Genomic DNA, 13,448 nt, shown 5'->3' with positions numbered 1-13,448 from the left:
TTGATTTATCATCGAATGTTCTTTAGGCCTGACATAAATATTTTTATATTTACACAAAAATTTTGAATAAGACGAACAGTCAAACGTTGATAAAAAGTCAACAGCGTCATACATTAAAATACGGAGGGAGTATATGTCATGCATGCATATTTCTTCCTATACAAAATCTTTGCAATGTATACATAAAGAAACAATGTTTCTAAGTGCTGAATACAAGTAGCCAAGGGTTGTATAACATCAACCAATAACTAATAATTAGCCCATAAAACAGTCAGCTGTAGGCAATTTTGTTGATGGGGATGTGAGAGGGGGTAAGGAGAGAGAAACATATATTTGGGGTAGTGATCAGCTATGCATGATATATATTGCTCTACAGCGTTGCATATAATAGCTATGGCATAGCTGTGCCAGCACAAAACAGTAGCGCCACTATACAGTGGCTGCAGATTTGCTCTATATAGTGAAGCCGACATGTATGCCCATTGACTCTCGAAGTACAAGATATGATGCGCTACGCAAGACACAACTTGGGAAAAAAAACCAAACCTAGTGGCGGATCCAGAAAAAAATAACAGTGAGGTCTAAACAAACTAGATAGAGTTACAGTCCCTCCTCCCATCTACATTTGGTAAAAAAATTTAGTGGGATCTTCGTGGGGGCTCTCATAGTCTTCACGCTAGTAGTGGGGGCTCGAGACCCCGCCACCCTCATGCTAGATCCGCTACATATGTGAGGTGATATGGACTAATTGGTAGAACTTACTAGATGTCCGTACAGCACATTTGTGGGAGTAGTCTCTGGTTGATTAATGTGGACTTATATATAAGATGAACAAGCCCTAACAAAAAAAAAAACAAAAAGGTGGCTTCTTGGCTCCTGATCAAACAAATTTAAATACCATCTTCCTAAAATACTAACATATATAAAAAAACAAATAAAAAATTATACCTACAAATCAATTAACTTTGTTATAATTTAGATTGAGCATGTTGGAGGCCCTCTAGGTTGGAGCTAGCGAGCGTTTGTGGGGCTAAGTTCTGGAGCTACACATATAGTATATGGGTTGATACATCATACATGCATGGAACAGAAAAGTTTTGTCCTAGAGGCCGGAGGGGAGAAAGGGGACTTTGTCACAAACCCTCCCGTGAATACCAAGCAATGTCAGCAGCGAACTGTACCGTCGTCACATAGTGCATCATATCAAGATATGTGCTTTTTTTTACTTCAACGGCCTGCATAAGTGTGTTCAGCCCTGTACAGTTTTCTGCTTCCTATGGTACGTGATCTGTTGCCTCCACATTCATCAGTGTCCATATAGTAGTAGTAATCTACTTACTCCTATTTGATTTATCGTAAAAATAGTCACCGGTTCATATATATTGGTATATATATATATATATATATATATATATATATATATATATATATATATATATATATATATATATATATATATATATATATATATATATATATATATATATATATACACACACACACACACACACACTCAATTTCATTTCCAAACCTTTCATGTAGACCCCAACTAACTCTTCACCATAATAATTCGGACCGCACATCACAATCGTCGACAATGCATATATATATCTTCTTTTTCTCCTTTAACGTGATACTAGCTTTCTATTCCATTTATCCATTTTGAATACAAGTATTTCTAGGTTGTTTAGCAAAAATTAAAATTGAGGAGAATTTTTCGGTGCGCTTTATTAAATGAGAGATGGTTGAGGGTAAAAAAAAAGAAATTTAAATGTGAGGTAATTAATGGGATAAATAGTACTCTAAATAGTTCTTGAAGCACTAATACTTTGGTACAAATTTAAAATGTTAGAAATACTTATATTTTTGTAATTGCGGGAATTTTAATAGACCCAGGAATTAATGAATGCAGTATAGCTAGTTTCAGGCTTCTGTTAATTTGGTGGCCCTGGCATGACATGACATGGCATGGCAAGTGAGCCACAAACATTTTTTAAATAATGGAAATGGAATACTGTCGACGGTGTGTACCCGTAGACCGGATATAGAGGGTATTGAGGTGTACGAGGATCTACTTAGTACGACATCAAGGAAACAAGAGACAAATATTATACTCGTTCAGGCCCCCTAATAGGTAATAGCCCTAATCCAGTTGATATGGGATTATATGGTGAGAACCACAGATTACAAAGGGAATAAAAGAACTCGACGATACCGACGAGATCGTAGTCGAGTTGGTTCGACTAGACCACCCGGCGACTTGGCTCCTGTAGACTTCGGCTTCGTAGGTTGTGGTCGTTGTATTGGCTATGAGATTCGATGCCTTAGGTCCTCCCGGGGGGTCCCTTTTATATCGCAGGTCAGGTGGTATCCAAGTAGGACTCGGAGACATCGGACCCTGCACGATACAGTGACGACCCAGTCCTATACGAGTAGGAATCTTTTCATTGGTGGACTCCGTGATGAATTTCCTTAGCGTATACAGAGAACGTCTGTACACGCGCAGATGTACCATATTGCCGTATAGCGTACATCCAAGGGTAGAGGGTATACCTTATTCGTAACCCTAACAAATACATCTCCGGTCTCTGCCCATGGGTACACAACCAACAAATCTTAGAAATATTGGTCGCAGTCCAAATTAAACATGAGAATAATAGTAATATGGAGCATTTTAAATATACCCTCAGAAATGGAACAGATGTCTTAAGTTGGCACTAAAATATGAATAAAATTTTGTTACACAAAAACATTAATATGCATGTGAGATATTCCAATCCAATTAATCAGGTCTTACACAACAATTTTGAGGAAATGAAATTTTCATTTTTATCAATGAAAATTCAGTACTATATAACTAAATTAGCATTTCTTCTGTGTAACCAAAGAACTATTAGTGTACCATTGCGCACAAAGTTCACTATATGTATTTGTCCGCAAAATAGATCCGGAGCCAGGAGCCTCGCGAGTCACGAGTCACGGCCTACTTCTGAATTCTGATCAAACCACAAAAGAAATGAACGCACGATCAATAATTAACAACCGTTTCTCCATGCAAGGATCGATGCAAATGGATCTACACATAATTAAACTAAGGTTTTCGGTCAACCTCAAATCTCACGCTGCATAAGAAAATCCCAAATAGCTAGCTAGCGACCACGGTTAGCGGAGAGTACATTCATCTTGCTAGCAGGTTCAGTCGATGACTAAATTAAGCTAGCATGCTACTGTTCATGTGGCCAATTTGCATGGAGCTGAAAGCTGCCTTTGTTTAATGTGACATCCACATGTAAAATATTACACTCCTTTTCGAATGTCGGCATCCACTCGTTTTTTATGGTCCCAGTTAGTTCTTTTCTGCAACGAGCACACAACGAATGCCATCTCGGACGTGTGTGTGCACAAGATATATAAACCAATGTATGTACGTATAAAGTGGTAGCCAGAAGTTTTAATAAAGAAAAAAAATCGATGTTATTGTCATAGTGTAACTTGAGGTATATATGTAATCTACGTCAACCATATATATATAGGCCATACTAGGCTCGTCTTTCCGTCTAGGTGGACTATAAAGTGGTGGGGAATGGTGGAGAGGATATGGAAAGAAATAATAATATATAAATAGCGTAAATCAAATATCTGCGAATCAATTAAATAGTTCAATTTATAGTCATATTAAATACCTTATAAGAATCTGGGACCGAATGAAACATTTCCTAGTAAAACAAATCTGGACATACACCCTGTCCAGATTTATTGTATTAGGAAATATTTCATCTGTTCCTAGCTTCTTATATTTTAGAATGAATGGAGTAATGACTAACTTATACTCCCTCCGTTCCAAAATATAAGTATTTTTAGTTATGAATATAGACAACCATGTGTCCAGATTTAGGGAGCGTATCCTATGCACACAGGCCCTCGCGTGTACACACCGTGTACATCAACTAAAAATTATCACAAAAAATTCTAGGAAAATTCATACATGTACTTTCAACAGTATTACATCTACGTGCAAAGTCACATCTTCAAATTCATTCTACATAGAGAATAACAAAAAAGATAAAATTCTGACAAAATTATAACCTTAAAACTGTCAGATTTTTTTGTTTTTTTTGTTACGGCTAAAATATAATGAATTTGACGTTAATATTTTAACCCTAGGTGTAATACAATTGAAAGTATGTGTATGATTTTTTCTATATTTTTTGGTGACATTTTTTAGTTGGTGTGCACGTGTGTACACGTGAGGGCCTGTGTGCATAGGATATGTTGCCCCAGATTTATAGCTAAAAGTTGTTATATTTTTGGACGGGTAGTGAGAACTCATGTGAATAAGCACATCAGTTTTTTTTCTGTTGTACATCTTATCGAAGTACCTAAATGCTCAATTCTCTAATGGTCGATATAGGTGGTGGGGTTTTGTTGGCTTAATACTTACAAAAGTGGTCATTTATTATTTGTCACTATAACCTTTCCACTACAATCAAAAAAGACACCTGGATATATTATTGTACCAATAAATTTTGCGCCTGATTTTTTTTCTATGTATGTCATTTTCACTGATCGAGTCCACACATGCAACGAAATTGGCAAGTGCACCGTGCAATGCGCAGGTGTTGCCGAGACATGAAAGGAGGAAAAAAAGAGAGGGAGAAGGTGACAAGAGAGGGAAAAGGAGGCGCCTGCCAGCGTTGCGGCTGTACTGGCCGGATTCTGTTGGGTGCGCCACCGACCGGTGCAGAATCCGGACGCAAGTATAGTCCAGTCCAACCCATCAAATCAAACAAAATCGACTAATCAAATCGATTTGACATGACGCATCCTTAAGAAAAGCTACTTCAGCTAAAGGCCCTTATCACAACTGGGAGTAACAGTAGCAAGTACTCGTACTCTGCCTTTTCCTTTCCTTGATGAAAGAAAGAATTGATTGCCTCTGTAATTAGGTGTAATTAACACCTTCTCTACGTCGTTAGTGCACGGTTTGGTTGATTTGACTGGGCACTAAGGACTGGACTTATTTTTATCATCTTTCCGACAGAAATTCTTTGGCAATGAATTGTCCTTTGCAAAAATGTCACTCCAGTGTTTGTACTACTACCACTACTTTTCCCATAAAACTGTACAAGTAAATAAGCTTGTCCATGTACGAGCCGAGTACGAGCCATCTTGACTGAAACCCGGTTTTGCAGACCTGTGCTGAGTATCACCCGGTTTTGCAAAAAAAATCAGGGTTTAGTTCCCTTCAAACTTTTAAAAATTTCGTCATATCAAATATTTGGACACATGCATTGAGTATTAAATGTGGACGAAAAAAAGCAATTGCATAGTTTGCATGTAAATTGTGAGATGAATCTTTTAAGCCTAATTACACCATGATTTGACAATGTGATGCTACCGTAAACATTTGCTAATGACGGATTAATTAGGCTTAATAAATTTGTCTCGCAGTTTACAGGCGGAATCTGTAATTTGTTTTATTATTAGTCTACGTTTAATACTTCACATGTGTGTTTATATACTTTAAAAAAAAATTGGCACACGAAGTAAACACGCCGTAGATACTCGTTGCAGATCAACTTGGATGTATAATATAGTAGTAGTAGTAGGGAGTATATCACTGTGAATAAAAAAAAATTACTACTCCTATGTGAGTTTTCTGGACAGCCAGCGATCACGTGAGCCACTGAGCCAGCCGGACCCGTACACATTCAGAGACAGAGGGCCCAATGCAGCAGCCAGCCAGCAGCAGCAGTAGGGGGAGTACTACGTAGCAATAACCATCTCGATCATGTGGCAAGGACAGGGTGTTGGGGATTTTAATGCTGAGTTTTTCATTCCACTGGAATGTCCCTTGTCTGGCCGGAGAGGAGAGAGAGAGAAACAACAACACCACATGATGATACAGAAGGGGGAAACAAACACCCAACCATAGCAGCGTAGTAGCATGCATGCATGCTGCAGCAGCGGCAAAGCGAGATCCTGATCGAGTTGTTTATTAATCTCCTCGTTTAATTAGCTGTAGAGCTACACGCATTAATGCCACCTATGCCATCGAGGAGCAAACTGATGAGCAAGTGCATCTCTCTGTTCCAGTGATCGATCGGCCATATGCATGTGTGTGTGGGATGAAAAGGCCACGTCTCTTTCGGCAAAGCAATTAAAGGCTGCCCCCGGAGGAGGCCAAAAGTTGTAAGAGATCACACCACAGGGACAGCACTGCACACATGCATTGGCAGGCAAGGCAGGGAGGGAGGGAGAGTGTGTGCGCGCGCGAGAGAGATTTATTGGTCGTGTGTGCACAGAGTTGGTGTGTTCCACGGATCTCGCGCGGCGGGACGGGACGGCAACGGAACGGAGAAGGGGGCTCTCGCTAGCTCTTGCTTGTTGGCTTCTTATGCACAGCCAAAATTTTAAAAAAAATTTGCGGGAAAACAAATAATTTTACAATTAAAGCTTGATTTTATATTTGATTTTGGGTTCTGTCATCGTAGTCTATTTTTAAGACTTGTTATTAATTTAAACGGTAAACAATACTCACTCCGTCCCATAACATTCTCTTAGCTAAGACTATAACTTATAGGTTGTTTTTTTGGATGGATGGAGTACATACATAACATTCTTACCTATAAATTATATTTTTTTTATCTTGTTTATTTTTTTTCACGCCTTATCAGATGCATCTCAATTGATCCGAACAAACAAAGCTAGAGAACTAATCGCTTTATTTTTTTTTCTATACTTCTGGTCATGAAAACATGTTATGCGGTACTGATAGTGTACATAATTTTTTTTAAAAAAATACTAAGTACTTGTGGCTGAGAAAAATCTGTGGTGAAAGAAGTTTTTTTTTCTTTATTCCTTTAGGGTGTACAGTAGAAGTGAGTCAAGTGACATCCATTTTGTAACTTTGATGGAGTGTGTATTACTCTCTGAAATGGATGAAGTGGTACATTTCGCATGCATTACATGTCCTTTCAATATAATTGCCTCTTTAACTATGACAAATCAATCTATCTTCAGTTAAGACATCCAACTATGTACTCCATACTGTACATGTCATTTCCAAACTCTGTTCATGTCTAGCAGGTTCAAAACTTCACCACATGTGTGGGCTCGGCATGATTGGGTAGCTGGTTAATTGCTCTTAGCTATAGTTATGATCATGTCTCACCACCAGACTTCTTGAACCATCGTACAACATTATAAATTGGCCTTTTCATTCTCATATAGGGCTGAATTATGTTTTTAGCATTCTTCCCTTTGAGATGTACTACGGCTTACCCATAGCAGCCATGAAATTGAGCACTCCAACTAAGCAGAAGAACTAGGGAAATCTCTCTCTCTCTCTCTCTCTCTCTCTCTCTCTCTCAAAAAAAAAAGAATAAGAAGAATAAAAACTAGGGAAATACTCCCTCCGTTTCAGTTTATAAAACAACTTTGGTCAAAGTCAAACTGTTTCAAGTTTAAATAAGTTTATAGACAAATATAGTAATGTTTATAATACTAAATTAGTTTCATCAAATCAATAATTGAATATATTTTTAGAATAAATTTGTCTTTGGTTCAAAATGTTACTACCTTTTTCTATAAATTTGGTCAAACTTAAAACAGTTTGACTTTGACTAAAGTTAAAACGTCTTATAACCTGAAACGGAGGAAGTACAAGTTTACACTATCCTGTATGTAGATGTGCCAATGAGGGGTGTTTCCTTCTATCTTTTTTGAACAAATCTATGGGCACCATCTCGGTCCCTCGACCCGTTATGTTTTTGGCATCAAATGAACTAAAAATAGCTTGATCTTATTTCCATGCAATGGATCAAACTTGGGGCAAGTTTGGACAATGACGCCACATAAAACCCTCTTTTAGCAAGGTGGGGCTACAAATAAAACACACCATCAATCTATAAACAAGTATCTCAGGGGAAAGGTCTCACATTTGAAACTAATATTGCAACTCTCGACTTTCCAAAAAGGAAAATCATTAACCATTGGCATATACCCTTGAAAAAGCTCCAGTTGCCATCTTACTTGCCTATGCAACTGCCCAACTACAAGAATTATAGTACAAGCACTCTCTAAGAATACCACAAGTTAGCTTCTGAAGAGCATAGATATTCATGTCATGACAAACATGTCTACTGTACAACAAAAAAGAAAAATCGGCTAAGTAGATCACTCCACAATTGTGCGAGTAGATACTAGCGGTTACATATACACGAACGTATATATAAACATAGTTAAAATTGCTATATATTACCATAAAGCTATCGAGATGCGCTTAATTCCTTATCCATGGAGACTAGGGTGTGTGCCTCCGGTTTTTATTTTTTTTCCCAAAGGCACGTACACGTGTGTGTGTTCGAGTTTCATCGCGATTCGATCGTTGTCTACTGTTTTTTAATAATACAACAGATGTCCTAATCATCCACGCATGCATAACCCACAATCCCCCAGCATCATCCATCCCTTCCCAATTCCCAAATCACCACCTCTCTTCATCACTTGGGCTCCAGCCTCCTGCAGCCCCAGCCAAGCTAAGGTAAGCTCCATCTGCTTCTGATACACACACTCACACACAAAGCAGCAGCCAGCATCAGCAGCAGCAGTGTGAAGCAAAAATCTCTATCTCTCTCTCTCCTCACTAAAGCACAAATCCTACTCTTATCATCCTGTCTTCTTGCCTCCCTTCTGCCTCCTGCTCACCAAGCTTCCCACACAAACCCAACAAGAGAGTGAGAGAGGAGCAAAAGCTTTGGCTGGCCGTCCCCCCTGTTAAAATGTGATGTCCAATCCATGGGATTGCGTCTAGTTTAGTCCCCCACTCCTCTCCTGGGTCAGTCCCTCCCTGGCCACCACCTCTTCTTCTTGCAGCCTCCTCCTCCTCCGGGGCCTTCTTCTTGTTGATTCTTTTGATGGTTTTTGTGTTTCTTGTCGACCTAGTTATGGGATCCGGCGAGGTGGATGGACGCGCATTGGAGCAGCAACAGTAGCGGCGGGGAAGAAGGCGGCGGGGGATCTGGATCCGAGGCACCACCACCACCGGGTCACCCACGGCGGCGACGGCGGCGGCGTAGGAGGAGGAGGAAGCGGGGGACAGGAGGAGGCAGATGAGCAGCAGCAGCAGCAGCACGACCACCACCGGCTTCTCCAGCTCCACCACCACCAGGGTGTGCAGCAGGACCAAGAACCGCCGCCTGTTCCCGTCTTCCACCTCCAGCCGGCGTCCGTGAGGCAGCTGTCGGGCTCCTCCGCCGAGTATGCCCTTCTCTCGCCCATGGGCGACGCCGGCGGCCACTCCCACCACCACCAACACGGCTTCCAGCCTCAGCTCCTCTCCTTCGGTGGCGTCGGCCACCACCACCACCTGCATCAGTTCACGGCGCAGCCACAGCCCCCCGCCGCGTCCCACACTCGGGGTCGTGGAGGTGGAGGTGAGATTGTCCCCGCGACGACAACTCCACGGTCGAGGGGCGGAGGCGGCGGCGGCGGCGGGGAGATCGTGGCGGTGCAGGGCGGGCACATTGTGCGGTCGACAGGGCGGAAGGACCGGCACAGCAAGGTCTGCACGGCGCGCGGGCCGCGCGACCGCCGCGTGCGGCTGTCGGCGCACACCGCCATCCAGTTCTACGACGTGCAGGACCGGCTGGGCTACGACCGCCCGAGCAAGGCGGTGGACTGGCTCATCAAGAACGCCAAGGACGCCATCGACAAGCTCGACGTGCTGCCGGCGTGGCAGCCCACTGCCGGCGGCGCAGGCGCGGGCAATGCCGCCGCGCCGCCGTCCTCCTCGACCCACCCCGACTCCGCCGAGAACTCCGACGACCAGGCGCAGGCCATCACCGTCGCGCACACCGCCTTCGACTTCGCCGGCGGGGGCAGCGGCGGGACCAGCTTCCTCCCGCCGTCGCTCGACTCGGACGCCATAGCCGACACGATCAAGTCCTTCTTCCCCATGGGTGGCACCGCAGGCGGGGAGGCATCGTCGTCCACCACGGCGGCGCAGTCGTCGGCCATGGGTTTCCAGAGCTACACGCCTGACCTCCTGTCCCGCACCGGCAGCCAGAGCCAGGAGCTCCGGCTGTCGCTGCAGTCCTTACCAGACCCCATGTTCCACCACCAGCAACATCGCCATGGCGGCGGCGGCGGCGGCGGCAATGGCACCACGCAGCAGGCGCTCTTCTCCGGCGCCGCCAATTACTCGTTCGGCGGCGGAGCCATGTGGGCCACCGAGCAGCAGGCGCAGAACCAGCGCATGCTGCCGTGGAACGTGCCCGACCCCGGCGGCGGCGGCGGCGCCGCCTACCTGTTCAACGTGTCGCAGCAAGCGGCGCATATGCAGGCGGCGGCTGCGGCGCTGGGTGGCCACCAGAGCCAGTTCTTCTTCCAGAGGGGACCCCTTCAGTCCAGTAACCAGCCCTCCGAGCGAGGATGGCCGGAGACCGTCGAAGCCGACAACCAGATGAGCCACCACCAAGGAGGGCTGAGCCCCTCCGTGTCGGCGGCCATCGGTTTTGCCGCTCCCGGCATCGGCTTCTCCGGCTTCCGCCTCCCCGCGAGGATACAGGGCGACGAGGAGCACAACGGCGGCGGCGGCGGCAATGGCGACAAGCCGCCGCCGCCGTCGTCTGTCTCCTCGGCTTCTCACCACTGACCGCAGCAGTGGCGAGCAGATGACTTCACCACCACCAATCCACCATGAGCAAACACCACACCATGTACCAGACTATCAGCTAGCTCCTCCACTTCCATCACGGTGAGAAAAAAAAACCGAGAATTCTCATGGCTAACCTGCATTAGTTCAGAATTTTTCTCGTGTTAGTTAGCTGATCAATCTTGTGCTGCTGGTTTTGGTGTTCTTGACATGCAGGAATTGTCGATTGCATTCGGGAGGAGCAAAGTTTGGAGGTAGCACAAGTGCACTACTACTGATGCTACTACATATCGGTTGGTTGGTTGGTTGGTTTTCCATCGATCTCTTCTGCTGCTGCGCATGTCATTGGTTTTTGTTTCAAGAATTCACTCGGAGCTTCTTAGAATTAGGCTTGTGAGAATGCAGCAACACGATGGCAAGCTTTAGCTTAGCTTAGCAAGCCTCTGTGTCTGTTGGCTGTTGCGTTGCGCTAGGTGTAGTTGATCGATGTAGGTTCGAGCTTGCTTTGCTTTGTTTTGATTTTTACTCTTTTGTTGCTGATGCATGGACATGCTTTTGCTTCCTCCTGTGGGTTCAGGAGCAGTTGCTACTAGACCGATGTTGTTCTCAAAACTGATAAGTGGGATGGTGATGGATTGGGAGAGGAGCCTATCTTTCATCTTTTCCAAAACTTGTGGCCTCTTTTCTTTATACTGTAGTGTAGGCTGGAAACAGATGGTGCATGCATGCCTGTGCAACAAATCTCCCCCGCCCTAAGTGTTTTTCTTTATGCAATCCAAGTATCTCCAGCCATCCTTATTATATCTTGGGCTTTCTTCTTTTTTCAAAGCCTTGTTTGGAACTGAGAAAAAGAGCCGCATGACAATGCTTGCTGGCCCTCATATATACCTTCCTCAAAACAACCAAAAGGTTTGGATTTAATGCATGCTTTAAGCTTTGAAAAGAATTGCCTCACTCACCTCCCCCCATGGCCGCACACACCCTCACACACACACAACTGCAATTTCCCCTCTCCCCTATATCCATGTGATTGGTTGGGTCTCTTTCCCTGCTTCTGCATCAGCAGCAGCAGGCAGCCACAGCTTTCCTTTGCACCGTGCCATGCTGCCATCTATCCCACCTATCATCACTGGGCATGGCAAGAATGCCACAAGGAAAAGGTTTTATGTGTGTGTGACATTAGTATCCTGTCTGTCTTACATGCTCTTGCATTGCCACCAGCGGCACAGTACAAGCCTTTTTTAACCATTTTACCTCAGGCTCTTCAGGCCTTGGCCTGCTGCCTGCACTCACTGATGCAGCACTCTGTGACAGATGCCAGAGAAGAGAGAGAGAGAGAGAGAGAGAGAGAGAGAGAGAGAGAGAGAGAGAGAGAGATGAGGGGTCGGCCATGATTGCTCACTTCTGCTCTCTTCTCTGATTGGCTTCCACATGGACACTACCTTAGCTTGTGTACTGTAAGTCTGTAACTTTAAGGCTGGGTAATTAGTTGTGGCCTTGTGGGGGAGGGGAAGATGAGCTTAGGCATGCATATACCATGATTTGAGCAGCTAGCTAACCCTCTCTCCTATATATCCCTCTTCTATGGGGTCGCCATTAATGACTGCTTTGCTTGTAAGATGGAAATCATGGAATGAGGCAATGAGCAATGATAGGACTAACACTGTGTACACCCACTATACTCCTACCATAGGAGTACGTTGTACAAGTGGTTATCACAAGCATGCATGCTGCCATACTTTACAGGCTTTAGGCCCTGTTTAGATGGGACTAAAACTTTTAAGTCCCTATCACATCGGATGTTTGAAAATTAATTATAAATATTAAACGTAGACTATTAATAAAACCCATCCATAATCTTGGACTAATTTGCGAGACGAATCTAATGAGCCTAATTAATCCATGATTAGCCTATGTGATGCTACAGTAAACATTCTCTAATTATAGATTAATTAGGCTTAAAAAATTTATCTCGTGAATTAGCTTTTATTTATGTAATTAGTTTTATAAGTAGTCTATATTTAATACTCTAAATTAATGTCTAAAGACAGGGACTAAAGTTAAGTCCCTGGATCTAAACACCACCTTAGTCTGGCCTCCTTTATTTGCTACTCCCTACTTGTCATGACTCATGCCATGCATGTGGAAGATATTTTTGGTGTGGATATCAGAATTACTACATGCAAATTTAACAACACGTAGTAGTATTAAGCACTTAATGTGTTCTTTTAGCTGAAAGTGTGGAAGAACATATATAATACTAGGATTTGTAGTAGCAGTATGGTAAAGGCAAGGCTTAACTTTTTTTAGTTTGGGATTGTTAAGGTTTATATCTAGAAGAGTGTATACTTGGAGAGCTCTTCTAAAGCATGTCAATATCTTGCTTTATTCTTGTGCTAGATTTATTAACCATGGTTTTTCATTTTTATTTGAAACTTCAATTTTTTGCAAGTACTCTAAACTTTGAATTCCAATATGTGGTGCAACAATGGGATTGTTGGTTATTTATGAAAATTGGTGTCGTTATAATTGTTGCCAGGAAAAAAAACGAAAGTATATATATGGAGAGTTTTTTTTAAGACTTATATAGAGTACTTTGAAACTCTTTTTGTCACTTTGTGTGTTGTGAAGTCAATAAATATACAACACTTGAAATATATGTGTTCATAAAGGTCCTCATGCTATAGTTGGTATGCAATCAATAATCAATTTACTAAATTTAGGTGAAGTCAGTCATGTTTTTGCTAAAAAATCAAATAATGTATTATTTATGTAAAAACGGTGTTTGTTG

General features: G+C 43.0%; 1 protein-coding gene across 2 annotated transcripts; it reads left to right on the top strand.

Moving 5' to 3' along the window:
- Positions 1 to 8,505: 8,505 nt before the first annotated feature.
- Positions 8,506 to 11,327, top strand: LOC4325252 (transcription factor PCF5-like). 2 transcript variants are annotated; one of them, NM_001409422.1, is made up of 3 exons: positions 8,506 to 8,839; positions 8,947 to 10,759; positions 10,874 to 11,327. In NM_001409422.1, exon 2 carries the CDS (start codon positions 9,281 to 9,283, stop codon positions 10,655 to 10,657), a length of 1,377 nt encoding a protein of 458 aa, NP_001396351.1. In that variant the 5' UTR covers positions 8,506 to 8,839; positions 8,947 to 9,280; the 3' UTR covers positions 10,658 to 10,759; positions 10,874 to 11,327. The 2 variants fall into 2 exon arrangements, with proteins under 2 accessions (NP_001396351.1, XP_066167538.1); XM_066311441.1 differs by lacking the exon at positions 8,506 to 8,839 and having other exon boundaries at positions 8,847 to 10,759; positions 10,874 to 11,308.
- Positions 11,328 to 13,448: the final 2,121 nt, after the last annotated feature.

The sequence above is a fragment of the Oryza sativa genome, chromosome 1 (assembly GCF_034140825.1).
Source record: "Oryza sativa Japonica Group chromosome 1, ASM3414082v1".
NCBI lineage: Eukaryota > Viridiplantae > Streptophyta > Magnoliopsida > Poales > Poaceae > Oryza > Oryza sativa.
Note: the sequence above shows the minus strand (reverse complement) of the source record. Positions and strands in the feature narration are given on the sequence as shown.

Bases quoted from the DNA above. Each gene is read 5' to 3' on its own strand.
- LOC4325252 (NM_001409422.1), top strand. From the start codon at position 9,281: ATGGGCGACGCCGGCGGCCACTCCCACCACCACCAACACGGCTTCCAG.